This window comes from Haliaeetus albicilla, chromosome 8 (assembly GCF_947461875.1).
Source record: "Haliaeetus albicilla chromosome 8, bHalAlb1.1, whole genome shotgun sequence".
In the NCBI taxonomy this organism is placed as follows: Eukaryota; Metazoa; Chordata; class Aves; order Accipitriformes; family Accipitridae; genus Haliaeetus; species Haliaeetus albicilla.
This window is the reverse complement of record NC_091490.1, coordinates 44,545,560-44,572,790: the sequence shown is the minus strand read 5'-3', so window position 1 is coordinate 44,572,790 and position 27,231 is coordinate 44,545,560. Positions and strand designations below refer to the sequence as shown.

The following is a 27,231-nucleotide window of genomic DNA, read 5'->3' as shown; positions in this document are numbered from 1 at the left end:
CCAAAGTGGTTAAACGCCTAAAATAAATACCCCACCTCATGGCCGCATCCCCAGGGCCGAGGGGCCAGGGCAGACCCAGCAGCAGCCAGTGAAAGGCGTGGGCTTGTTCTCCAGCAGTGAAAAGAAGAAAATCTGGGCTGTCGCTGCCTTTTCCTGCCTCTGCTATTGAGGGAACAGCGCAATTATCTTTGCAGACGCATTACTACATGACAAAAAATAGCAGCTGAGATGGAAGCACCGTGTCCCTGTAGGTATTCAACTATCAATGGAAAATGACACATGCATTACTGGGCTTTATTTAGGGGCTTATTTTATTCATTGAGTCAGGCAGCACCCAGTGGCTCTGTCCCAGGAGGGGCTGTCCCCAGCGAGGGGCAGAGGGTGCCGGGGTGACCCCGCTCTGCAAGATGGGTGCCAGCAGCACATTGACAGCACCAGGCACGCGTGCCTGGGGTAGGACCCTGGAGCCAGCCAGCACTGGGGCTGCTGCCCACCCGGTGCACGTGCCCGGCGGTTCACAGCCCAGCCACACTGCTGGCATGGAAAGCCTCCCACTGCTGGGCTCCAGCAGCACTGGGGCAGTATTCTCCTGCCTCCGCCGATTCCAGCCATGTGCTTTTTCTACCTGCTGGCCATGCCGCACAGCCAGGAGCTGCGGCCAGGCCCACTACAGGGCTCTCACTCTGCTGGACAACCTGTTCATTAATGGGTGACAACTTGGCTCCAGGCTGCTTGGTGCCAGCCCGGCTGTGGCAAGAGCCAGATGAGGCCTCGCCAGGAGGCTTGGAGGCGGGTGGCTGCATCCTGACCGGGGTAGAAGTGGGAGGTGAGCCTGCAGGCAGCAGAAGCAGGCAGGGCAAGGAGATGCCGGGTGCAAGGAGGAGATGCTGTGCAGGACCAGCACTGCAGGGTCAAACTCTGGGTGCTCTAGCCCCCTCCAGAGCCGGGGGGGACAGGGGGACCAGGGAGGGGAGAGAGAGACAAGCGTGACCAGCCAGGACAGGGCATGCTGCCACCGCCATTGTGAGACTGGCCAGGAATTGGTGGTGATGGAGATGCTGTCCTGGCACCATCTGCATGCCCGGCCCCCTCGAGCCCCTGGGCACAGGAGCCGGTAGTGGCAGCCCCATCCCAGCACCATGCCCGGGGGCAGCACGAACAACCCGGGCACCTTGCTTATTTCCAGGTTTAATTAGAAACGTATTCCAAACCACGAACCCATGCCGAGTGCCAGACACAGTGGACAAGGGGCCGTGTATGCCATAAAAACCTGCCGAAGCCCCGAGCCGGCCGGGGGGTCCCCCAGGGGCCAGGTGACGCCTCTCCTCCTGGCAGCCCTGGCCTCATGAGCCAGTGCTGGGAGCTCACCTCTGCCACGCACCTTCCCCACAGCAGCTTCGTCCTGGCCCCAGCCTGGGAAGGGCTGCGGGGGCTCGGGGCCGCCGGGAGCCTCACGTGGCAGTTGCTCCTGGGGAGAATCCAGCTGGAAGTGTGGGACCGACAGGGAGATCCAGCACCACTGGCCTCCAAGAGACACTGTGCCCAGCCCCATGGGCAGAACCAAGCTGGGGGCTACAACCCGCACTGACAGAGGACCCCATGGATGGGGGCAGCCCCTGAATGTCCTGGCAGAGAGGGGGAACCAAGGCAGGGAGCTGGGTCCTGAGCAGCAACAGTGGGTGAGAGGCACAACCCTATGGGCAAAGGGCTGGTCCTCCCAGCTGCCCCTCACATACCTATGCACGCACACAGATATGCACACATGCGTGCAGGCACATGCCAAGCCTGCACACTCCATCCCACCCTGGGAGCCCTGGGACGAGGGTCCTGGCACCAGCCTAGACCCCATTTGCTCTGTCATCATCCAGAGACCAATTCCTTGTGCTGAGATGGAGCCGGCCCCGGTGACAGCAGCGCTGGGCAATGGGGGCTGGCAGTACCACGGGCTGGGTGCACACAGCCCTGTGCAGGCAGGGCCCCCGGGCAGGAGGGGGACAGGGCACCCCCACAGTGATGCCTGCCCGGGCCCCCTCCCATTGCTGGGGCGAGCCGCAGGCAGCCCCAGGCAGGAGCAGGCAGTGCTGCCCGAGCCGGATTCGGGCTCCACACCTCTTGGTGAGGCCACCCACCGGCTCCCACCCTGGCACCGTTTCACCTGCACACGTGGAATAAACATCTTCATGTCCAGCTGGGCAAGGGGCCCCATGCAGATGATGGAGAGGAGGCAGTAGTGTGTGTGCGGGCCCTTCGGGGCCAGGGACCGTGGGGCCACACTGGGGAGGGGGATGGGGAACCTGACCCTGGCGTGTTGGGGGGGGGGGCTTTGCCTTCCCCAGAGGCCAGGCACAACTGGAGGAGGGGAGCACAGATGGGCCCCGGCTTTGCCCCAGGGCTGGGACGATTCTCGTGCCAGGGGAGTGGGTCGGGGGCTCACATACCCTCCGGCATCACTGCTTCCTCCGGACAACCTGGCGGAGGTGCAGCTCGCTCTCCGCGGCCACGATGGGCTGCTCGTTCTGCCGGTGGTGGCTGATGAGGTGGCTGATGCTCTCAAACAGCACATCTTTGGTCCTCACCTGGGGGCCGGGGGGGGGGGGCATAGCAGTCCTGAACCCAGGAGAGCTGCCTCCTGCACAGGTTCCCCATGCAACCCCTGACGCCTGCCCACCCCTGCAGCTCGTGTCCTCCAGCATCCCTCTCCACCCTGCCCTTACCCCCTGTCCCCCATCGCCCATCCCGCGCCCTGCCCTTACCACTCCCTCGGGATCCACCAGCAGCAGGTGCTTGGGCTGCCCGCTGTGCATGCCGGTCAGCACGTACTGCCCCGGGTTGGTGAGGCTGTCCCGCACCAGGAAGTCCCCGTCCATCTGCAGGAGCCTCTCAGCATCCCGCCGGCTCATCTTCCCGTGGTACCACGGCTCCCGCCTCAGCTGCTCCTCCGTGGGGGCGATGGGGGCCTTCCGCGTGGGGGGGCTCGGCCACTGGTCCTCTATGGGGGGGCTGGTGCCACCTCCGGCAATGCATTCATGGAGCTTCAGGGCATCCTCGAACGGTCCTGCAGGAGCCAGGGGGTGCAGGGCGTCACACACACCCCCGTCCGCCAGGCACAAAGCAGGGCTGGGGTGCGGCAGGGGCCAGTCCAAGCAGTGGCAGCAGGACCCCAGGTTACAGCCAGACCCACTTCTGGGCTGGATGCCGCTGCACCACAGCCGTCCTGGGCATGATGCTGTGCCCAGGCATGGAGGGGATGGTGCCCCCCTGCCCTGGCACGGCTGCCCCCTCCACGAGGCCAGGCAGGGCAGGAAGATGGGGTGCCCACCTGCAGCCCTGCTGCGAGCATGGCCCTGCTGCCCCGGCAAGGGCGGGCAAGGATGGCCCCCGGCTCACGGCCCCCAGCGCTCAGCACGTCGCTGCTCTGGGCTCAGCCAGCGCGGGCACCGTCGGAGCTGTCGCATGTGGCTGGGAAGCCCGCCGGCATGGCTTGGACCCTCTGCAGCAGGTTCTGTGCCAGACACCCCCCAGTGTGGCAGCTTACTCATATCAAAGAGGTCCTTTTTGGGGCTCTCCTCCAGCGCCCCGTGAGCTGCTGCCTCTGGCTCCCAGGTGTCCAGGCTCTGCGTGTTCACATACATGTGCTCCTCGTAGTCCCGTGGGCCCAGGGGGTGGCCGTCCGCCTCCAGGTACCCGTCGCAGGGCTGGCCTGCGAGGACCAGGCATCACTGCCAGCCCAGGCAGCGCAGAGCCGTGGGGACCCTCGCTCATGGTTCCCGGGGCTCCCCCGCGGTGGTACCCACCCTGGCTCTCCAGGTCCCAGGGTGGCCCTGGCTGGCTGCTCTGGTCTCGCCTGGCTGCAAAGCTGCCCTGGGGAGAGGAGACAGTGAGGGTGTCAGGTGGGGGTCTGCCTGGGACCCCCACAGCAGGACTGGCAGCAGCCCCAGGTGCTCACCTGGCTGGGGGGGCCGGAGCCGGAGGGCTGAGTGCGGATGTGGCCCAGGATTGTGCCATGCCGGAGCCGGGAGTCGATCAGCCCCCCCGGGGGTGGCTCCTTCCCCGGGATGCTGTTGTAGTAATCGTGCTCGGCCACCTCTTCGTCCTCTCCCCAGGCTGATTCCTCTGCACCCAGTGCCCTGCAGCAGGGACGGGCGAGCTGGGGACGCCCTGCCAGGCTCAGAGCCCTCCCCACGCCCGGCAGGGATGGAGGCTGCCAGAGCAACCCCCAGCCAGGGGACATGCCCAGGACAGGGGCTGTGGGCTGCAGCGGGGCCCCCGCTCCCCTACCTGTCTGGGGGTACCACCACTTTGGGGGGGCTGTGCAGGTACTGCTTGAAGCGCAGCTCGAAGGCTTGTCCCACCGTGCTGATGACGCTCTGCGCCAGCCCCTCGCAGCACTCCAGGATGTGGCAGGCTGCAAACAGACAGATGGACGGCTCGAGTGTTTCCCCTGCACTCCCACCAACCCTCCGGGACCACCCTGAGCCACCCCTCGTGCTCCCCATGAGGGATCCCCTACTCCAGCCTTCATCCCCCCCATGCATCCCGCCTTTTCCATAGAGCTCCCGGGCATGGGGGCCAGCGTCACCTCTCTGGTTGATGGGGTCCTTGGCGACGTAGGCAACATAGTCTGTGGTGTCCTGGGGGCAAAGGGGGAGCTCAGGACCTGCATCCCGCTGCCGTGCGGGGAGCAGGGCTGGGGGGCCGGGACGAGAGGACCGGCTCGGCCTCGGCCCCGCATCCTGCCCTGGGACCAGGCTGCCCCGCAGTTCAGCTCAGCCGTAGGACAGGCAGCCCCCATCCCCGCTGCCCCTGAGGGACCGCAGCCAGGGGAGGGCTGAGACGTTTGTGCCTCACCGTGTCCCCACCAGAGGCGAAGGAGATGGATTGCATGTGGTGGTTGGCGATGATCTGTGGCGGGGGGGACATGGCCCACGGGGAGGTTTAGCGTGGGGGCCACCAGCCCCCCCGGTTCACAGCAGGAGGCAGAGGTCTGGGAGGTGGCAGGGCTGTGTCCCTGGGGACAGTCCTCACCTGGCGCGTGGTGGGGATCATGAGGTTCAACCCGTCAACGGAGATGTTGACAGCAATGCTCATGCCAGCGAAGCGGAGGTTGCTCTTGCCCAGGATGGAGAAGAGGGCTTTGTTGGGAGCCTGACGGGGGGAGAGGACTGTGGGGGCGATGCAGCCCACCAGGACCAGGTTTCCTGGGGTGAAGAAGGCAAAGAGGGGTGCCCCAAGAGACCCCAGACTCTGCTCTGCAAACCAGGCAGGCACCCCCAGCACCCTGTCCTGCAGCCCCAGCTCACCCCAGGAAGGAGCCCAGGGAGGGACAGGCTGGGTGGAAACTCACCTTCTTCTTCCAGATGCCCTTGACACCTGGCACTGCCTCATACAGTCTGTTGATGGCTTCCCTGCAAGCCACGGCCCCCAGCCAGGTTACTGCTGCAGACCCGCAGCCCCTTCCCAGCTGCCTCCCCTGCCCACGGCTCTGCAGGGTCTGGGGGCATCAGCCCCTGCAGCCCGGGGCACTGCAGCCTCCCCGCAGCGCTGCCCCACGTCACGGCCCGTGGTATGTAATCCCAGCCAGGGCCACCTCCCTTCTCCTCTTTCCACCCATTGATCCGTGGCAGTACCCTTCATCCACGTCCCTGCGTGCAGGGTGGATCCCGTGGGGCAGAGCCCCCCCAGACCCTGGCCCCGTGTGCCCCCCTCCCCCCCACATGGCCCTGGGGAGGGGGTGCACCCAGGGCCGATGGGGGCTCCGGATGGCACTGGGGTGCGGGAGAGCGGGATCGCAGGGACGTACCTGGTGACCTGTGTCCGGGTGTTGAAGTCAAGGGACCTCATGGAGCGCAGAACCTCGATGCAGCCCATGTACTGCGGGGGGACGGGACACGGTCAGAGCAGCCTCCTCCGGCCACCACCACCAGCCCAGGGCAGGCAATGGAGAAGAGAGGAGAGGGAGAGGAGAGGGAGAGGAGAGGGAGAGGAGAGAGAGAGGAGAGGGAGAGGAGAGGGAGAGGAGAGGGAGAGGAGAGGGAGAGGAGAGGGAGAGGAGAGGGAGAGGAGAGGGAGAGGAGAGGGAGAGGAGAGGGAGAGGAGAGGGAGAGGAGAGGGAGAGGAGAGGGAGAGGAGAGGGAGAGGAGAGGGAGAGCCAGGCGTCAGTGAGAAGGGCCCCTTCCACACCAGCTCCAGCGACCACACGGCACCCTTTCGCCCCCCACCCCAAAATGCCCCAGAGCACGCCCAGCCCTCACGCTGAGACCCGACAAACTCATCTGCGCGCTACGGCTTGTGATGCCCTCGTAGGGGCTGACTGCTGCTGGGTCCCGAGGCTGGTTCCCTGGCCCAGAAAGCCCCCCCCGGCTCCCACCCTGTCCCAGGCCGGTTCGGGAGGCCGCGCCGTCCCTCCCGGGCCACGCCAGACAACGCGGGCAGTAACGGGGCCGGGCTGCCCGTGACAGGGCGAAGCGGCAGCAGGCTGCGTGTGCCGGGGGTGGCTGCCCAGGACACCCTCCAGGCCGGGCCCTCACCGCGTCCCCTCGGCCGCGGTCACAGCCGCGCTCGGCACCGTGGGCTCGGGCGGCGGCGGCCCCAGGGCAGCGCCCGCGGGAGCCTGGGGATGCGGCCGCAGTCCTGCCTCGGCGGCAGAGCCTGCCCTGGGGCAGCCGGGGCTGGGAGACACGGGGGACCCGAGCCGCGGGCTCTGCCCGCAGCCGTCGGGAGGAGCGGCGAGCCCCGCCGAGCCCCGGACACGGACACGCGTGGGGCCGGGGGCTCGGCGCCCTCCCGCGCCGGGGCGGGCCGGGCTCGGGCTCCGGGCTCGGGACTTACCCGGACGATGTAGGAGACGCCGGGCCCCAGCACCCGCTCGTCGGGGTGCAGCCAGCCCTGCGCCGGCTTGCGGATGAAGCTGCCCTTGCGGCTCCACTCCTCCCCGCCCGGCCGGGCCGCCTCCGCCCGCGCCGCCCGCCCCGCCGCCCCCCGCGGCCGCCCGCCGGCCGGCAGCGAGCAGGGCGCGGCGCAGAGCGGTTCGCAGGCGCCCAGCACGGCGGCCAGCGCCGAGGGGGCCCCCGCGGCCGCGGTGCCGCCCGCCCGGGCCGGCGCGGAGAGCTCCCGGCCGGCGCCGGCGGGGCCGCGGCCGAGGAAGCCGGCGGGGCCGGGGAACTTCCACTGCGGCATCCGCGGCAGCAGCGCGCAGAAGGTGGTGCCGGGCTCGGGCTCCTCGCCCGCCGCGGGGCAAGGCGCGGGGGCCGGCGACGGCATGGGGGCGGTCAGCGGCTCGTCGCGGAAGCGGTCATACTTGGGCTCCGGGAGCATGCCCGGGGCCGCGCTCCGCTCCGCTGCTGCCGCTCCGCTCCGCCGCCGCGCCGGCTCCCGCCCCCCGCCCGCTCCCCCGGGGCCGCGCCGCGCTGATGTCATGGTGAGAGCGCTCCGCCGCCCCCCCGGCCCGCCGGCGCATCCCCCGCCCTCCCTCCACCCCCCCCGGGCTGGCAGCGCATCCCCCGCCACCCCCCCCTCCGCCATCCTGGACCCGCGGCCACCCCAGCATCTCCCGCACCGCCCCCCCGCCCCCAGCATCCTCAGACCGCCCCGCGCCCCCCAGGCTGTGCTGCTCCCCCCGAGTCACCAGCGGGCGCTTGCGGGGGGGCGGCGGCGGGAGCCCCGAAAGGGTAGGCGCGATCCCGGCACTGGGGGACAGCGGGGGACGAGGCCGGCAGACAGACAGACCGACCCCCGGGAGCGGCTCTGCGGCCCCCACGCCCGGGCAGCCCCCGCCACGTCCGAGCGGCCCCCGCGGGGACGGAGCCTCTCGCCCTCTGCCCCGCGCCCTGCTCCAGACCCCGCTCGCCGCGGCCCACGGCTGAGCCGAGCCCCGGGGCTCGCACCGGCCCTGCGGGCTCCCAGCTTCACCCCAGGCGGTGTGGGGTCAACGGGCTGGCGGGGGGGGGGCAGTGGAGCAGGGATATGGGCTGCTGCCTCCCCCGGGAGCCATCAGGCTGATGCACAGGCTGTTCCCCGCTCACGCTTTGCCATTAGCCAGAGTGGCCAGCAGGCAGCTTCTGGAAGGGGCCAGCAGCCCCTGGCCACTGCCCGCACCCACAAAGGGGACATTTTCTGCTCTTTCCGCATCTCCGTCACCGGGCAGCGCTTCCAGGGAGCCTGGGGCTGGCTGGGAGGCGACGGTGCGGGAGGCTTTGCCAGGCTTCACTGCACAGCGAGGCTGCCCTATTTCTGTGCCTCCCAGCCCAGTGGTCTTGTTCACTCTGATTTCATCTGCCTCCAAAGCCAGGTCTGGATCCTGTTTGTTTATATCTGTCTGGAGGGCTCAGGCAGTAAAAAGCACAATCATTTTCTTGCTTCTGTGCCAGTATCTGCAGCAAGCAGGGAAAAAAGAAACCTTAAAGGGACTTTCTGACCTCAGTCAAGTAACTCACCCTTCCTCCAGCCCTGGGGCTGCTGATTTTTTCCAGTCATTCAAAGGGCTAGACCTCCTGCCAAGCCCAGCACCAACCCACAGCATCCCGCTCACCACAGGGCCCAGAGAGGGGCCGGTGCATGTCCCCTCCCCGGTGTGAGATGGGTGCTGGGCTGGCACAGGCAGAGCTGGCAAGTCCCGCTGGGGTTTCTTGCTGGTGCCCCGGGGTGGCGGGAGCTGAGCTCAGGCAGAGGGTGCGAGCCCCATCTCTGCGAGGCAATAGGGTGATGCTCCAGCACAACTCACGCCAGCACCCCAGTGCTGCCCTGGCAGAGCCGTGGACGGAGCCCAAAGCCACCACTTCCTTTCGAGCTCGCCCTCAGCCCTGGCATTTCCAGGGCTTTGCCATGGATGCCGACTCCCCTGCCCCAGCCTGGCTCCAGGCTGGCTGGGCGCAGAGGGGTGAGGGGGCCCACAGCTGAAACCCACCCCCTGGCTCAGAGCGGGGCCTGCAGCTGCTCCACCATACTGGTGTCCCGGGGACCCTCGCCTTTCCCCAGCCCACCCCAGCCCTGCATCCCCTCCATCGCTGAAGTCATTGTAATGCCCGGGCTCTGTCCCCGCGCTGCCAGCATCACAGCCTCTCTGCAGAGCAGACGTGCTTGGCTCTGGCTTCCTGAGGAGCCTCCTTGACCGGGTGGAAACCACCCCACTCTCCTGCCTGTGGAGGCGATGCTGCTGCGGCCGCACAGCTGGGTGGGAGCTCTCCCCCCACGTCAACCAGCACAAACAAAACCAGAGCCTCCCCGGAGGCCGGCCGTGCCCTGGGCAACGCGCGGCCGCCTTTGTCTTGCCTTCTCCTCGCTGTCTCCCGCTCCCTGGCAGGTGATGGGGTGAAAGCCAGTAATTGCTCTAAGTGCAATCAATAAATCAAGGTAATAGAATTACATTTGCTGTTGCCATATTAGGAACCGCTTCTCTGCTCTCTCCTCTCTCCGCCCTCCTTGGGTTTGTTTTTAAACTGCTGCAGAGCACTGGAATGAATTGGGCTCCTCCATGATCTCAAGATGGCTCTGGCGGGGAATCGGGTCCCTGCCCAGTGCGGGTGGCTCTGGGCGCACGTTCCCAGGGCCTGGGGGTCAGTCCGAGGGAAGGTGCTGGGTCCCTGTGGAGGTCACGGGCATTTTGCCCCATGCCACATGCAGAGTGCTCTGGGGACTGTGGGCACCCTGCGGCGTGGGGATGGGAGCAAAGCTGGGCATGGAGCAGCAGCCCCCACTGGCCCTGTGCCCACCATGGCAGCATGTTTGCCTGCAGCCCTGGGGAGATGGAGCTGCTCTCCTCTCCTGCACAAGTCCCTGGTGACCAGGGGATTATTTTCATCTCATTTGCAGCCAGTCTCAGGCTCTGGAGAGTTAGCTTTATGTCAAGGGCTTTCCCTCATCTCCTTTTAATCATTACTTAAAGGAAAGCCTCCATGAATAAAGGCTGGATTGCAGCCTCGGGCGCTCTGTGGGCAGGGGGAGCCCCGCAGCATCTCATCACCCCACTGCTCTGCAGGGCAGCATCCCACCCCACCGCAAGATCCCTCCAGGCTCTCCCGGTCACCCCCGTGTGTGCACGCTGCTCGGTGGCCGCGCAAACCCACGAACTGAGTGATGCTGCTGAGGCAGTCAACTTGAGTGAGGGTGGGACAAGCAGGGCTGGCCCCCACCCTGCCACTCCCCAATGCCACCTGATTTGCATAACTTTTCTAAACTGTGCCTAATTAATCTCCTTACACCTCTGGCACTGCATTAGGGGAATCAACATCAAGTGCTCTCTAATCCGTGAAGGATTAATTAGGAAAAAACACGTGCACGCACAGCCAAGCACGCGAGCGACTCGTCGGTGGTGCCGAGGTGGGTGCTGCTCTCCCACCACAGCACCAGCAGCCGCACCGCGGTCCCCCAGCAGTGCTGAGCCCCTCCAGCCCAGGGCCCAGCTGCCCCCTCCCCATCTCCCCTTGGCGCCAGGCTCAGGGAAAGGGCGGGGATCCTCCCAGGAAGGCGTTCGGCTGTAATGACCCCGACAGGCCAGCCGAGATGCTGGCACAGAGTGGACAGAGCCACCAGCCCGGCACCGAGCAGGGCTGCGGTGGCACAGGGACAACCTTCAGCAGCCTCCTGTGCCACCCGCCCCCGGGGCAGCCATGGGTCCTTGTTCAACCTTCCTGCCCCCAGCCTAGCTCCTGCTCCTGCCAGGAGGTGCCTGCAGGCATGCCAGCAGTGTGGCCTGGAGAGCCGGCAGAAGAGCAGACCTGCCCTTTGCCATCCATCCGCGGGAGTGCCTGCAGCGACTGCAAGCCTGGCAAAAATAAGCCCTGTGGGGAGGGGGGAGAGAGCCAGCAGCTCTGTCCTGAGACAGAAGCGGTTGGGTGGGAGAGCACGGGGGACGCAGGGGCTTGATGCAAGCTTGGTTTGATTTCAGCTCCATTATGGAAACCAGTTGAAATTTTAAACTTTTGAAAGCCAGGCAACAGGAGGGACCCGGTTGGGTTGTAGCCAGAGGAAAACCTTGGACAGGCAGTGACGACGACATGCCTTAGCCAGGCAGTGATGAGCGGCGTCCCGTCTCTGGACCAGCCCTGGCAGCTGCGCGATTCACTGCAGGTGCTGCGGGAGACGGAGCCCGCGCTGATGCCGAGCAGGAAAAACCAGGACGCACCAAGGTGATCTGTTATTGCCAATTTCACGGGCGCAGGCAGGGAGCATGACCCCGGCCCGGGCACAGAACCGTCCCCGCACCTGCCTGCCCCCCATGCCACGGCAAGCCGGAGCTCCACCACAGGGTCTCTGCCTGGGAGCCCCTCTGGTGCCCCACCTCCCCCACCCCAGGGGTACCCGAGAGAGGGGTTGCCTCGGCGGGACGGTCCTCTGCTCCGGTCCCCTGGGCTCTCGCCAGCCCTGCAGAGCGACTGCCCTCAGCGGCCCGGGGCGGGGGCTCCGCGGGGGCGCAGGACGGAGCAGCCGCCGCCGCCGCGGCGGGCCCAGCCCGGCCCGGCCGAGCTCAGCCCTCGGCGAAACCTCGGTCCCCGCCAAGCGCCGACGCCCGGTCGGGAGCAGCTGCTCGGCACCGGGGAGCAGACACCCCCCCCCCGCCCCCCTTTAGGCTGCGACCGGCGTCCCCCAGACGGGGCAGGGCCGCCCGGTCCCGCCGGTGTCGGCCCATCTGGCCGGCGCCGCCCTGGGCCAGGTCAGGTGTCGCTAATGAGGGGACGGAGCAGCAGCCGCTCTCCCCCGGGGCGGCCCCCGCTCCTGACGGGCGACCGGGGAGGACCGGCGCGTCCCGGCATGCCCCGCCCCCCGCCGGCGGGGAGCGGCCCTACCCACCACGTTCCCGTCGTGCCTTGCGCCGCCCCGGCAGGTGCCGTGACGTCATGGCCCCGCCCCCGTCCGGCGGAAGAGGCCGCGCGGCGCCGCTCGCCCGCGCCCCCCGCCAATCAGAGGCCGGGAAGAGGCGGAGCGGCCAATGGGGCGCGAGGGAGCGGCGGCGCGGAGCAGCGCCGTCGTCCGGGCGACGGGGCTGGGCCGCGCCGCGGGGCGGGGCCTGCGGGCGGGGCCGCCCTCCGCCGCCGTCGCCAGCCGGGCCGCCGCCCTCGCCCCGCGGCGCCGCCCCCGCGCCCGGCAGCCCCGGGCCCGGCGCTCCCCCGCCCGGTGCGGGTCCGGGTCCGGGTGCGGGCCCGGGCTCGGCGCGGCGCGGCCCGCCGCAGGGAGGATGGGGCAGCGGCGGAGGCCGGCGAACGGCAGCGGCCCGGCGGCGCCATGACCGGCGAGAAGAAGAAGAAGAAGCGGCTCAACCGCAGCGTCCTGCTGGCCAAGAAGATCGTCATCCGGGACGGGGCCGGCGTGAGCGCAGGGGGCCGGCGGGAGCGTGAGGCGTGCTGCGGCGGGCCGGGGAATAACGGGGGGCCGGGGCTGGGCGCCGGGCCGAGGGCCCCCGGCGGGGTGGAAGCGGCTGCGGGGCTGCGGAGCGGGGCCTGCGGGGCCGGCAGCGTGAGGCACGGCGGGCCGGGGGCGGGAAGGGGCTGGCCGAGGCGGGCGGGAGCCGGTGCGTGGCCCTGAGGCAGGCGGCGGACGCCGGTGGCCCGTGAGAGGCCAGGCCTCTCCTCCGCCGGCTGCCCCGCTCCCGGGGGCCGAGCCCCAGGTAGGGGCACGGCCGCTGTGCCCGGCGCTGGAGCCGCGCCGCGGCTGCCCGAGGTGCTGCTGCCGGCCCCGCTGCCTCGGGGCTGCGCGGAAGAGCGGGGCCCGGCCCGCGTTGCGGGGCGCGGGGCTGCCCTCCTCCAGACCGGCTGCTTGCTCCGTTTCCCTCTTTTACCGGGTGCAGGTGTTGACTAGTCGTGAGCCGCCAACGCTGACATTTCGTATTTGCTTTGAGGATGACAGGCTTCCTTCAGATCCCTGTAAAACATTTACCTCTTTTGAGAGGAGTTCTTTACCGTGGGAGAACCACTGCGCTGTCGAGGCTCCGGTAGTGCGGGCGACAGCATCAGGCCTGCACAAAGACAGCTGCGAAGTGGGCGCACCTGAGCTTAAGATGGTTGCAAGCTCTTTCCCTCTGGGCTTTCTCTCTCAAAAGAAAGTCGTGCTGGCCACGAGGCGCTGGCCTGCCTTATGGGCTCCTAGTATCTTCTTGGGTGTTTTTACTTTTTCTCTGTGGCATCTTTGTATTTTGTGGTAGCAGCTGTGCATCCTCTAGAGGAGTGGTTTGGTGGGGTGACCGTGTACACCAAAGGAGATTGGCTATCCTAAATTGTTTAACGACTCTAACGCAGTAAGACAGTTGATAAGTGGAAGGAGTGACGTTAAGCTGTGAACAGGTTAGATCTGGACATACTCTGTAAGGAGAGATTGGCTGTTAATTTTGTTGCAGTCATGTGGTAGAAATGTTTTAACTGCTCAAGAGTGTAAAGAGGGATGATGGAAGGAAGAGGAGAGGGCTGATCTGTGGAGCAAGGTGGGTAACGATAGCTGTACTCTTAATTACTGGCTTCGTGCTGCCTTGGGGCTTCTTGCTCTGCTGCAAAACATTATCTCATTTGTGTGCAATACAGCTGACTTCTTTTAATGACTGTGTCCCCTGCGGGTAGGGTGCCTCTTGTGTTGATGCTGTTGATTTGTTTTTTAAGCAGACTTCGCCTGTCTGCGGGAGACAGTTTTACTAGAGTCTGTGAACATAAACAACGTTTCAGCAGAATAACGTCTCTTGCTGCCTTCTCTCATAGTTCAAACAATTTACGGCTGTATTAGATATCTGAAATGCAGTATTACTCTGTCAAAGCCTGGGAGGATGCGACTGGGTAAAAGATTGCTCTTCACGTGCCAAGTTTCTTGAATTCCTGTCCCTGAGAATCTCTCAGTAGTGAATGCTGGAGGCAGGATACTGATACAGATACATCTTTCGTCTGGTCCATTAAATGATTTGTATTTCAAGAGCACAGTGTAGAAATGTTAGTCAGCTGCAAGGAAATTAATACAAAAGTCCATTCTGTTGGCCTAGAGAAATGCTCGTGGATTTGAGGTTTCCCATAGCAAATTGAGTATCCCTCTGGATGTGTGAGATTTGTGCAGCTGATGGAAGTTTTTTTAACTTCTGGATACTCTTCAAGCTGCTGGAAGCTGTCTAAATTGCTGGGATTGCAGGCATTTCAGGTGGTTTTATTAATAATGTATCAGGGCTAGACTACACTTCTTGGTGAGTTCAGATCATGTGGTTTGCTAATACAAGAAATGGGTTCCTGTGGAACAGCACATGTGCTACTAAATGTTTGGCCTGTGCGGTTCCCTGATGTAATTCAGTGGAAACTTGTGTGCTTTCCTCCCATTCCTTGCTATTTGTTTTCCCTGTGAGCTTGTGACTTTGCAGGTGTGTTCTGTGTGGCAGGAGAAAACCTCCTGGGCTAGCAGCTGAGACTTGGCACTTGGAAAAGAGAGAGAACAAATGCTACCCTGAAAACGCCATGAGAAGTCTTTATGGAAAGAAGGTTCAGCAAGGCCTCTGGGATGTTGCACATGCTGCTGTCAAAATACGCAGAGAATTGAGGTGTTTCATTTCCAGGTCCCTGAGGCGAGGATTGAAAGGATAATAAGTTTGGTCACGTTTAGAGAAAGCATAATGGTATCAAAGATATTAGTTCTTGGATAAAAAAAATTGAGAACAATCAGCTTTGTAGGAGAGGCATGTGTTGGTAGACCCTGGACGGAGAGATGATGCAGCACAAGCTCACCTGCGCTAGACAGCACTGAATGGCCTTGGGAATGGCTTAGGTCAGAGCTGACATTTCAGCATCCAAACCACAGATCTTGAATCTATCGCAGATCAGGATACATGTATTTTTTTTACTTACGGACCTCTGTTTTGCAGCGACAGGGGATTGGAGAGCCCAGCGTGTACCATGCCGTGGTGGTTATTTTCCTGGAGTTCTTTGCCTGGGGGCTGCTGACCACGCCGATGCTAACGGTGAGTAAGTCTCCCTGAGAACAATACTGGCTCTTGTAGACTGGAGTTCACCTTGTGTTGGTGAGGGTAAAGATCTTAACATAGGCCTTTGGAGTATAGGAAGTAGAAACCGAGATGTAATGGTTTGTACCTGAAAAAGCTGGAGCTATAGTAATTTTTTATGGAGTTGGGCAATTATTTTCTTAATTATTGTAGCTTAGCTTGGAGCAAAGCACGAGTTAGATTTATGAAAGCTTTTGGAGGATTTCAAGAAAGCAGGAGTGAAAGACCTGACCTGAAATTAGTAGAATTTACTGGTAGTTTACTGTAATTTGTTGCTTTTTTTTCCCCCTAGGTATTAAAAAAAAAAAAAAGTCCACTTGGGAGCTTAATGAAAGAAAGCTGAGCAAATCTTTGACTTTTTACCTGAAGACTGCACCATTTACCCTACACTGACTTATTTAGGGATAAAAGAGATTTGTGTTGAACTACCACCATCGTTGTCTGGGGTGTCAAAGCACAGAGACAATTTCCTGGCGATTACTTGCTACACCAAGTCATGCTCATTCTAGGAGAGCCCACCAGTAACTCATTCAGGACTTGCCTGAGTTATGATTAACACAGGCAGCAAAGGCAACTTCACAATAAAGTTAAGTGCAGAGGGATAGCTTTATTAAAGAAACTTTAAGTCTCATCTTGGATATTTGCCTTTAGTTAAGGAGCTGTAAACTTCTGATTTGACAACTTCAGGAAGAATTCTCAGCTTTTTAAATGCATTTTCTGGTAGTGGTATGCCAGCTCACATTGAAGTCTAACGTGCCATGCATATTTTTGACCCAATCTCTGATATCTAGGTAACTATGTGAAAGGAGTCTTTGTTTTTGCAAAGGCATTTAGAAATATAGTATTAGCTTAGTAGTATAAAATGCAAATCAAACATATAGATAGTACAAAAGGGGGAGAGAACAACAGAAAAGTTATATTGTCACATGAAGTAAAAACAGAGGGAAATCAGATGGTGCCGGGGATGGAGAAAGGCATGTTTCAGATTATCTAGCCTTGCCCAAGCATGCTGGAATAATTTATAGACCCGGGAAGTATTAAAGAAAGTGGCTGCCTGTGTTGGAGAGGGGAGGTAGAGCTCTTCACGTAGGTGCAGCAGTGGCATTGTTGGTAGTGCATTTCCCATTTTCCCTGTTTTGTGCTTTTCCAGGCATCTAGCTGTCAGGTGCTTATGGAAATTTTGCAAACATTGCTAGCTCTGTTTTTTTGTTTTTGGCTTTTTTTTTCCTAGGTGTTACACCAGACTTTTCCTCAGCATACATTCTTGATGAATGGCCTGATTCATGGAGTCAAGGTAAGGAATATTCCTTCCAGGCTTTCATTTGAATCTGCGATCAGTGCAAGAAGTGGCAAGCCATTATAATATGTGTCATTTGCTGATGTCAACCAGTATTTGACAGATAAAGGTTCATATTTCAGTTTGGGGTGCTACTGGCAAACCTAACGCAAAATGAAGAATTGACAGAGCATGGACATTGGGTGGCTTGTGTAGTTGATTTTACTGAGCAGTATTAACAATGTGCTGCTTGTCAGCCTGGGTTTGGGGCTATAACAGCTGTGTGTTTCAGCTGAAAATATTCTAATCAGCATGAGATCAGCCCCATATCCATATTCTGGAGTGTAACAAAATAAAAAATCAATGACATCTGAACTTATCAGTAATAGAAGTTGAAACTAAGTGGGCCTTAGTGGGCTCTCCTGAGACAGAAGGTGGGGAGTGTGCTGTGGCACAGTAAGTTGGCATGGCGAGTTTGGACTAGACCAGCATTCCCAGGGCAGAATTGGAGGCAACTATAGCAAACAACCAGTAGCCATGTGTTCTGACTTGGGAGTGTGGCAAAACAGATCGTTAGGCCCTGGCTCTGGCAAGAGGATCTCAGAAAATGGTCCTAGAGAGGTTTGCTTCAATGCGAGTTGAGCACTCCCATATATACTTAAGGGCTCTTCCCTGCCTGTCTTGGGTTTGAAAGATGTTGAAAGGCATTGAACAATTTTATTTGTGCTTAATGTCCTTGCCATCTTATCGGGCCTGTCTTGTCTCCATCTAAAAGAGAAAGCCTTCCCTAGAACTGCAGCAGATGTTAATGTGATGGAGCTGTGCCAACATCTTTTTAGGTACTGGCAGGGCAACTCCCTGCTGCACAGGCGTGCCTGGGAAGACCACAGCTGCAGGCTGAGCAGTTGTAGAGAATGGGACATAACTGGAGTGTTTAGCAGCGCCTAGCTGGTTGAACTTTTTTTTTTTTTCCCTCCCTAAAAGGATGTGAGCAGTTTAACAAACTGTTCTGTTTTGGTAATATTGCCTGCTTGTAGAAAATAGGAATGGATTGCCTCCTTGTATTTTTATCTTTAGATAATGTTGTCAAAAGTTCTTACTATCGACAATCAGAATTTGACTGAGGGATTTCTCTCTGTCACCCTGTCTGTCTTTCTTAGGGTCTGCTTTCTTTTCTAAGTGCCCCGCTGATTGGTGCTCTCTCTGATGTCTGGGGCAGGAAATCCTTCCTCCTCCTCACTGTCTTCTTCACGTGTGCACCAATTCCCCTTATGAAGATCAGTCCATGGTGAGTTTACTCTTGTTATAACCAAGGGGTTCCGAGGAGAGGAATGAATGCGAGACTGAACCGTGGGCGTTTTGCACGTGTTGCATTTGAAGATGAGATGGAAGAGCCTGTCCAGTGGAGAAGGATGCTCAGCCTGGAGAGTAATTTACTTGTCTGGTTCTACTGGAGGGTTCTGTGTCAGGAAGAAAGAGTCTGTCTTTCCTCTCTTGGTACCTATTCTGACAGCTGCATTGTCACTATTAGGGCACGTTGATGTTTCCTTCCTGTGTGGGGAAAATAAGTGATCAAACTCCATGGGTCACCAGACTGAAGCTCGATGTTCCTGAGCGCTTTCTGGTGCAATGAAGTAGGATGGACTGAAGGAAGAATAAGGGAGAGGTTCTAATTCAGCAGCCATGCAGTCGCTCTCTAACTCTGCCTTTGGCAATGCCTGTTTCAGGTGGTATTTTGCTGTCATTTCCATGTCTGGAGTCTTTGCTGTCACCTTTTCTGTGATTTTTGCCTACGTTGCCGATATCACACAGGAGCATGAACGCAGCACGGCGTATGGCTTGGTAAGGAGCTGAATAACTGGCTTGTCTCTTGAAAGAAATATTTGGGGCTTTGCAGGTAGGAGAGGTATAAAATTAGGGTGGGAGATTTATTGAGGCCTGAAGACAGTAGCAGTGAAAAGATGATACGTGCTTCACTAATAACACACTCTCCCTGTTCTTCTGTTCGTGATTTAGCAGCAAGGGAGAGGGCTAATTTCTATGTGATCTGAGTACCAGCAGTATTGTTGCTTATCCTTTAAATCAGCCTGGTCTGTGAGCTTCTTTGCACCGGGAAAGGGGGCAGGCTGTGATGCTGGCATCCATACAAGTAGCCTGTGATAGGGCCCTTTCTATAGGGCTACTGGCAGTATCATATGTGAATTGTTAGGATAGCTTTAATTTCCTTTTGCTAGAACTTAGCCTAGATCGCACCAAGAGAACATGTCATCTTTCTGTCTACAGGAGTCCCTGTTCACCTGGATTATCTCCATCAAAAATGGCAAAACTAGTATCCTTGGGTTACTCTGGAGGAGAAAATAGGCTCTAGGAAGAAGAGGCTGTATTAATGTTTTATGCTTCCAGGTGTCAGCCACGTTTGCTGCTAGTCTGGTCACAAGCCCAGCAATTGGTGCATACCTTTCCCAAGCCTACGGTGATATGTTGGTGGTTGTGCTAGCTTCAGGTGTTGCTTTGCTGGATATTGGTTTCATTCTGCTGGCTGTGCCAGAGTCTCTGCCAGAAGAGATGCGCCCAGTCTCTTGGGGAGCTCCAATCTCTTGGGAACAAGCAGACCCATTTGCTGTAAGTAATCTTGCTGATGTTTTTCTGCATGCTGGTAATGCTTATATTTGCTGTAGTTCTGCTAATTTGTCTCAAAAGGAAGATGCATTCCACAAAAGGTGAAGGATGCAAGGTTTAGATTAACCCCATTGAAGGTACAGTGTTCAACTGATGGCAGACTATGCATATCTAAAGCTGTCTAGCAGCTTCTAACCGATTTCCTATAGCTACAAACCATCTAAAAGCATCTCCAGATATCCTGAAACAAGAGCATCTCTTGGTGGAAATGTGCCAGTTGGTGGAATGTAAATTCCATTACTTGGTAATAGTACTGTGTCAGGAGAAGTCTTTTGTGTTCCTGGCTTCTCAGGACCGTTGCTAGTGATGATGAGCTTTGCACCGTTTCACCTCACCTTTGCTTGCTAGGAAGGTTATTTTGGCTGTCTGAGGAAAAAACCAATTCTGATCAAAAGCACTTGACTATAAATCTGAGAAACTGAAAGGTAAAAATTCCTCATTCTAGGGTGTAAGTTGATGCAATTGTACAACTGGTCTGGTGTGTTGTGGCAGTGTTTGTATCTTCCTCTGAAATGCTGGTCTGGTTTCATTCAGGCATTCACTTCTTAGATACAAGATGGTGACTTAAGCACTTGGATTTGCTGTCTTTGTACCTGGAGAATATTTAATTATATTAACTCATTTTTGAAAAAAATTATTTTCATTCCCCACTCCCCTTCCCTACAGTCCTTGCGGAAAGTGGGTCAGGATTCTACAGTGCTGCTCATCTGTATCACCGTCTTTCTCTCCTACCTTCCTGAAGCCGGCCAGTACTCCAGCTTTTTCCTGTACCTGCGACAGGTTAGTCTCTTGTGACAAGGGAAGGCTCTGAATGCAGGAAATCCCAGTCTACAAATATTATCTTAGGTGCATGTCCTGAGGAAGCTCATCTTGGCCAATAGCTTAGTAAAGTTGAAGTTATAAGAAACAGTGACTTGTTACAGCTTTCCTAAAACATGTGGGAGCCTGGTGACCACTCTGTAGGCAGGCATTGCCAGGACCCTTGCTTGGCTTCTTGCTGGTGATTTGCCTGTCCATCCTGTCCATGCCACTTTCAGGCATTTAAGGTGAGCCCAATGATTTGAAGTTGTTTCTTCAGCCAGAGGAAAATCTTACATTTTATTCCTGTGGCAGCAGGGAGGTAGTGGAAGGTGTGGTTGATTAATGTTTAAGTACCTGATAAGCAATGTCGGTAAACATTAGTGACACTGATGGAGTGGCTTTTCTTGTATGGTGCAAATCTCTTGCCTGAAAAGTCCCTCTTTGGTGTTTTCACAGGTCATTGGTTTTTCCTCAGAGACTGTGGCAGCCTTTATTGGTGTGGTTGGAATTCTCTCTATACTGGCTCAGGTGAGAAGCCATTTCTGTCTTGGCTCCAGCAGTCTGGTTATAAGAATGTCCAAAATTTCTGATAACTGGGGCTGGTGAGTTGTCAGAATCCCTGCGGCCACACAGACATCATCGGACCCATGAGTGGCTACCTGTGGTCCCGCTTTCTTACCTTTTGAATGTAGCTGTTTGTTGAATACAACAAACTCTGGTAAACTGTGGGGTGGCTCCGTCTTGCTCTGTGAAGCTCCATAGATTGTGCTCTGCCATGGACAGGGACGTGCTGGTTTCTAATGATATTACGAGAGTGGAGGAGTGCATGTGCATGATAACCAGTCTCACAGCAGCACAAGTTCCCTCAGATTCCCATCCTTTTGTCTTCCAGTGCTGTCATCTTTCTTTGCACTTACTTTGAAAGCACCTGCTTTTCTTTCCAGACAGTAGTGTTGGGAATTCTCATGCGTTCGATAGGAAATAAAAACACCATCCTGTTGGGACTGGGCTTCCAGATCCTGCAGCTTGCCTGGTATGGCTTCGGATCACAGCCTTGGTAAGAGTTTGCCCCTGCTTGTCTCCTGGCGTCAGCAGGTTTCTCCCTGCGGTGGCTCTGTGGCAGCTCCCTGTCCCCTGGCAGAGGGAAATGCTGCCCTGCCGTGGTGCTGGTCTGCAGCTGGCCCTTGGCAGTTTGCCTCCTAACTGCTGCCTCTTTCTCTCCGAGGATGATGTGGGCAGCAGGAGCTGTGGCTGCCATGTCTAGCATCACTTTCCCAGCCATCAGTGCCATGGTGTCCAGGAACGCAGACCCCGACCAACAGGGTGAGTCACTTGGGGATTTGTGTAATGGGTGAGTTCCTCCCAGCAGGTGCTTGAGCTGATGCACATTTGAATTCTCAGCATTGGTAGTGGAGGGGCGGGCAGGAACGTCAGTGCCAGCTGTGGAGTGTCATTTTATTCTTAGTAGTATTGACACTCTTGTCTCTTTGACCATAGCTGATGCTTTGGGAGGGAGTTCTTAAGTTATGCATGTAGGTGTTCAGTGTTGCCTTTGAGGTAGAGAGAAGACTGCTGCTTAATAATTTGCCTGCTGCATGGTTCGACCCTGAATCCTCAGACTTGGCTGTCTTAAATTCCAGTTCAGCTGGAAATTGTTGCTTGATGTGCCCGCCCATGCTCATTTTATTCTCCAAAGCAGCAAGCCCAGCATTACTGATTTTTGTAAAACTTGATACAGAGCAAAGCTAATCACCAGCTAATCACTTCATCTGTAGAGTGAGTGTCAATCCAGATCTGAATGTTTGATCCTGTCTTTAAATATGTAAGCATCCTTGAGGAAAACAAGTTTCTTCAGAAAGCTGGAGGCATACCTTCCTTTCCTTGCTCTGTCCCCAGGTGTGGTACAGGGGATGATCACTGGAATTCGGGGTCTGTGTAACGGCCTGGGGCCAGCGCTCTATGGCTTTGTCTTCTATCTCTTCCACGTGGAGCTGAATGAAATGGCTGAGGTGGAAACTTTGGGTAAGGCCTCCAAACCCAACATGGCCAACCCTACAGATGAGGTAACCTATTCAGCTTTATCATTCCGTTTGCTGGGCTGCTTCTGTCCTTGCACTTGAGTGTTAATCATTCCTCTGTTTCTCCCTACAGAGCAGCATTATCCCAGGGCCTCCGTTCCTGTTTGGGGCTTGTTCTGTCCTGCTGTCACTCCTGGTGGCCTTGTTCATTCCGGAACACAACCTTGCACTGAGATCAGGCAGCCACAAGAAGCACAGTAACGGAGCCCAGACCCATACCCACAGCCCGCAGGCCGGAGGATCAGATGGCAAGGAGCCCCTGCTCGAGGACAGCAGCGTATGAGGTTGGGAGAGAAGGACCTGGCTTGCGTCTCAACTCCAGATCAAGGATGGACTTAGCCAGTGGGAGTTTGGGGAGAGAGGGTGGGGGGAGAGAAGAAATGACGTAACAGTCTGTACCACTATCAGCTAATGAGAAGGGACAGGGTTTCCCTTCAAGCCAAATACACCCAGCTGGTGCAAAAGGGAATTGTATCATCTGGTGCTGATGGAAAGGGGAGATACTGAACTGCTCCACATGAAGGGATAGTTCTTTAAAGCAAACCTGCCCTTGTACATGAATACTGAACTTCATGGTGTGACCTGCCAAATACTCGACTCGCCAGTGAAAAATTAAGGAGCTAGCATTGTCTTTGTTCTAACGTGAACTAACTGAGTTGCCAGCCAGAATAAAACAAGGCATCTGTTACGTGCCCCATCCCCTTATATAATTGGTACTTGCTCCTGATCCCATCACAACTCGGTTGGCTAACCTCGGCCCAGAGAGAGGCTTGACAGCTGTCTTGTGCAGTATGCGCAGCCTGTGCCGTGATAGTACACCAAGGAAAAAGCGTGTGCATGTGTGAGGAACAGATAGTGTAGTCAGCTGTGAGCAGATCTGCGCTGCTTGAGGATCTGATGAATTTGCACGTTCTGGCCCAAGTGAAACTTAGACGAAAAGAAAAAATCTACTGACTTAATGTTCTGATGAAGATAAGAAAAATTAAGAAGTAAAGTTGCAACTGACACAAGGGGCAGATGAGAGAAGGGCAACTACATGAATTACAAATGCTTAGATGGTCAACAACATTTGTATTTCTGTTTGGTTTTTCTCTTTTTGTTACAGTGATGTAACATTCGTCTGTTGCTACCTCCACAGGTAGTAGGTAGAAGGATTTTTCAGAAATCTTTTTCTGGAACTGTAACGGTTGTTTAGAAAATACAGTTCTCTGAGAGGTTGGAGAAACAACTAAGCTCTGCTAAGCACTTTGATAAAGCATGGTTTCCTGAGAGAAAGGTCAAAGAAATAGCTGTTTATCTTGAGCACTTTTATAAAGCATGTTGATTTTTCCCCAAGCTCTTGCCATCTGATATTAAAACTAGATAATGACTGTAGCTTGTTTTTTCTCAGTCCAGAAGATCCTGATGGTGATGATTGCAATTGATTTGAACTTACAGGGTTGGATTCTGTGTAGCATTTCTGAGCCTGCTATGAAGGCTTTTGTTGTGTTGAAAAATGGAACTGCAACCTCTGCTGCAGGGTTCAGCTCTGTTTAGAGAGAGCAGCAGATACTTGAACTTAAGTGTTGTGAAAGAAGCTGAGACAAACGCATAGAGAATGCTTGGTTGTTTATAGATACACAGAGATATGGCAGAGGGCAGGAAACAGTTGTTCTCATTTGAGTAAGATCAGAAGTAATGGCATCGAGCAATCACTGGGGAAGTAAAGACCAAACTGGGAACACTTAAGCAATTAGTTGTTAAGGGAATTGAGGATACAGTGGCCAAAAATAGTCCTGTCTCAGAGCAGGGTATGTGCAACAGCTGCCATTCTCTGGCTGGGATCCCTTCTCTGTAGGTTTGCGACAGGTAACCTAGGGGAGAAAGGCCAAAAGGGAGGGAGCGCTGTCACCTAATGTCTTGGGTCTTTGCAAATGGGTAATCGTGGCTGATGCTGTGCCTGTGCAGCAGTGACTACAAATGCCGTTTGCATCTGGGTTTAATCGAAAACACCAACTGGATGACGCTGGAGAGCTTAGTCCCTGACCCAGAACTGGCACAAGCAGGGGAGAGCACTGTCCATCCCCTGCTCGGCCCTGGCAATACAGCTCACCCTGCTCTGGGAGCGTGAGGGGACATGAGCTCGAGGGTGTATTCACTGTCTGACCTCTTCTGTGTGCTTGTCAGTGTGAGGGCTGGTTAATGTTGGCTTTGCACAAATCGAGAGCTGCAATTTCGTGTAGGTCTCTTAAACGCCTGTCAGATATTAATAGCTTGGAACCACTGCCTGCCTAGGCTGGGCTGAACTAATAATATAATGTCTGTTTACCAATTTTCTGGACCAGTTAGTTATTGGAGGTGGACATTTAAGTGAAATAATTCACAGTTTGTTTTGCATTAATCTAGCCTGGTACCCAGATCCTGTAATCAGAACTGTAAGAGCAGATAATTGTCTGTGCAGAGGGCAGCCACCTCGGACTCTGAGAGTTTCCTGATGCGGATCTAATTGCAGGACTGGAGAACAGAGCTAGCAGAAAGTCTCAGTGACCTGCGGTGACTCCAGTTTTCCCAGGCTCATTGTGGTGATACTCCAAATTCCCAAACATTATTGGGATGATCTGTACTGTGCGTGCACAGCAAGCATCTTTCCTGAAGGAAATGCAGTCACTTAAACTTCCAGACAGCAATCCCAGCTCTGTATCGCTCATAAAAATGCCTTTTTTTAGACTGGAGCTTTACCAAGTACATCTGGTGATTCATTAATTTACACTGTATTGAAATGAACTGAAGTAGGTTTGTCCCTCACACACAAATGAAGTGAAACAAAACAGCGGATCGTTACCTCATTCACACTGAGGCACTCGGAGCTTCACGGGTAGAATATAGCAGAATGTTACAAAAAGACGAGCATAATTTATATGATATAAAGTATATAGAGATATATTTTTAAAAGTCCGTTCCTTTATTGAATAGTTTATTGAAACCACTGTGTTTCTAGTCCCGTTCCCTCTCACCGCCGCTGCTGCCTGTGGCATCTCGGCTTCTTCCCTTCAGACAGCAGAACTATCTGGGCGAGCTTCCCCCCTCAGTCCCCATCCATCATGATGCGATACCTGAGTTTCCAGCGATGCCGACATCCTCTGGCTCCCAAGTAGTGGACCTGGAGTGTTTTGGTTGCTTTGTCAGCCCCTGAGCTCGGGGCCAGGCAACACCGCAGGTTACTGCTGCGTCAGCAGGCTGCAGCGTGGCGGGGGTTTCTTCAGCTGCTGGGGGGGGTACGGCATTGGGCAGCTGCACCAGTGGAGGCTACGCTGCGGGTGCTGTTATCGGCGTAAAGGCGACTTGTACATCGGCCCCTCGCTGCACCGGCACGGGCGCCTCTCGCTGGTGCGGGGCCTGGCCCTGGGACGTTGTGTAGCCCCAAGCCTGGATGCCCACAGCACATGGACCTGCCCTGGGAAGGGGGGCTCTCTGTGGGGCAGGGCTGCTCGCCCTCCCCAGAGGTACCGCTTGTTCCTGGCGCTGGGAGCAGACAGGGATTCCCTTCCACGGTTTTGGAGTTCCTCTCACCTGGTTGGGTGGGGGCTTCAGCTCCAGGTACCTCCCCTTCCCATCAGCATAGGGATGTGACCCATCCACCGTTCTGCCTTTAAGTGACAGAGGAGGACTTGGGCCAAGCGGCGATGGAGCTGAAATTACCGGACCTGAATGAAGAATGTCTCATTCTGAAGGGCTGGTAATTCTGCAGCGTCCCACATGGAGAGTGGAAAACTTGTATGGAGCATTCAGCTAGTTTTGCCAATTTTTGTTACTTTATATGAAAATGCAACTTTTTTAAAAGAGCCTTTTCTTAAAATCCCCTTGATCTGCTGTGTAGTGCCTGAGCCTGGCTGTTTAACAGCAGTATTCCCAGAATTTGTCTGCAGTGACTTATAGTTCAGGTTGGTAACAGCAATGCCCCAAACATAAGGCAAAAATTGGCTTAATTGCCCTTCTTCTGCAGTTCCAGTATTAATGGCAGCAGTTCAAGTGAGTTTAAGCAGATCCTGTCGCATTAAAAAACCTGTGTTAAATCATTGCTTTGTCTTTTGCCATTAATTTTGCAAAATAGTAACTTCTTACTTCACTGGTTTTTATTCTTTTCTCTGCACTTGAATGGCTGCTAACATCTTCGATTATCTTTAAAAAGTGTGGGCATGTGGCAAGCCCATGTTCACTGAAGAACAGCAGCACTTCTGCGCTCTCAAAGTTTACTATTGCGTGCATTTCTGTATCTTTTTTTAAGCTAACAAGGAAATGTATTTATTTTAGTTCAGGTTGTGTTTAGAACTGGCTAATCTCTCCCTCCGATGGATTATTTATTAAACTGCTGCTTTCCTGTTGTGTTGAAGTTCTCTGTCCTCATCCTTCTCCCCCACCTGTGTTACAAGACAGCTTTCCCAGCCTGCGCTGCACTTCTGCCCAGTACATCTCGACCCTTGTAAATTTTGCTGAAGAGGTTCTTAAAAGAGACCATGCATCGGGCCTTGTAAATCAACCTGTCGCGAATGGGCACAAGTTCTTGAGTTATTTCTACCAATTCCTTAAAAGGAAAGTAATCTAGAGCAAGAAGTACTTGGAAACAATTCACATGCATCCTTGATCCTAAAATAGCTATCCAGCTTTCCAGTGGAGTGTTAAAATAGCACTACCTTAACAGTTTGAACTTCTCCGGTGCTTAGGCATAAAATGTTTTGAGCCCTGATCCCACTGCTCATCCTACTGAATGGGGGCTGAGTGCTTGTGCAAGAAGAAGTGGTTTTCGGGCATTTTGTACAAGGCAACATTTAAAATACCAGGCTAAGTAAGGAGCAGCAAAACGCTCTGGAGGAGCGAGTGTGGTCTGTTGTGTGTAGTGGGCCAGTGCCGTAGCTGTCACCTTCGGCAGGCAAAGACTTGCTGGTGGGTTTGTGTGAGCTGAGACAGGGCTGCCTGTCCCTGGCCCCTGCCTGCCCCGAGGTGGTGGAGCAGGGCCCCACACCGGGTCCCCAGCTCCCACCTCCCCACTGGAGCCTTGGCCTGGGGCTGGTTTTTAGCAGCCCAGATTCTATTGTCTTCGTTTCCAGCCAGGCTTAATCTAGATCTTATCTTACTTATTTAAACACTTCTTTTGGTGTTTGAGGATGGTACTAAGTGAACAATGTAATCACAAGAAGTATAAACACGTCTGGAAGTCAGCTCTTGGATGGGAACTGGTGTTTGATGACCGATATCCTGTAATGAGCTGGAAACACAAGCCATCTATTATACAATATGTTGCCTTTTGTATTTATTTCCTCTGGACTTGAGCTTTTTTTTTTTTTTTCCACCTTTATTGGAGAAAGAGCCCTTAGCTTGTCTCGTTTTGCATCTCTGGAGAAAAAGGGGAGGCATTTCAATACAGTGCGGCGTTGGCTGTCCTCTCCTCGGCATGGTGGTCATTTGGG

General features: G+C 56.3%; 2 protein-coding genes across 6 annotated transcripts; one reads left to right on the top strand and one right to left on the bottom strand.

Moving 5' to 3' along the window:
- Window positions 1-1,172: 1,172 nt before the first annotated feature.
- On the bottom strand, window positions 1,173-7,416 carry SHC2 (SHC adaptor protein 2). Of its 4 annotated transcripts, none has more exons than XM_069790663.1 (13): window positions 6,829-7,416; window positions 5,801-5,871; window positions 5,345-5,405; window positions 5,026-5,145; window positions 4,849-4,902; window positions 4,580-4,631; window positions 4,279-4,405; window positions 3,947-4,127; window positions 3,795-3,861; window positions 3,536-3,700; window positions 2,754-3,055; window positions 2,439-2,576; window positions 1,173-2,273 (listed from the first exon to the last, which is right to left on the bottom strand). In XM_069790663.1, exons 1-12 carry the CDS (start codon window positions 7,414-7,416, stop codon window positions 2,448-2,450), a joined length of 1,917 nt encoding a protein of 638 aa, XP_069646764.1. In that variant the 3' UTR covers window positions 1,173-2,273; window positions 2,439-2,447. The 4 variants fall into 4 exon arrangements, with proteins under 4 accessions (XP_069646764.1, XP_069646766.1, XP_069646765.1 ...); XM_069790665.1 differs by having other exon boundaries at window positions 1,173-1,483; XM_069790664.1 differs by having other exon boundaries at window positions 1,173-1,468.
- A 4,630-nt stretch (window positions 7,417-12,046) lies between these two features.
- LOC104318555 (hippocampus abundant transcript 1 protein) lies at window positions 12,047-23,161 on the top strand. 2 transcript variants are annotated; one of them, XM_069790660.1, is made up of 12 exons: window positions 12,049-12,300; window positions 14,816-14,911; window positions 16,185-16,247; window positions 17,390-17,517; window positions 17,957-18,071; window positions 18,633-18,851; window positions 19,575-19,688; window positions 20,166-20,237; window positions 20,654-20,766; window positions 20,935-21,032; window positions 21,606-21,772; window positions 21,861-23,161. In XM_069790660.1, exons 1-12 carry the CDS (start codon window positions 12,217-12,219, stop codon window positions 22,068-22,070), a joined length of 1,479 nt encoding a protein of 492 aa, XP_069646761.1. In that variant the 5' UTR covers window positions 12,049-12,216; the 3' UTR covers window positions 22,071-23,161. The 2 variants fall into 2 exon arrangements, with proteins under 2 accessions (XP_069646762.1, XP_069646761.1); XM_069790661.1 differs by lacking the exon at window positions 19,575-19,688 and having other exon boundaries at window positions 12,047-12,300.
- The last annotated feature ends 4,070 nt before the right edge of the window (window positions 23,162-27,231 follow it).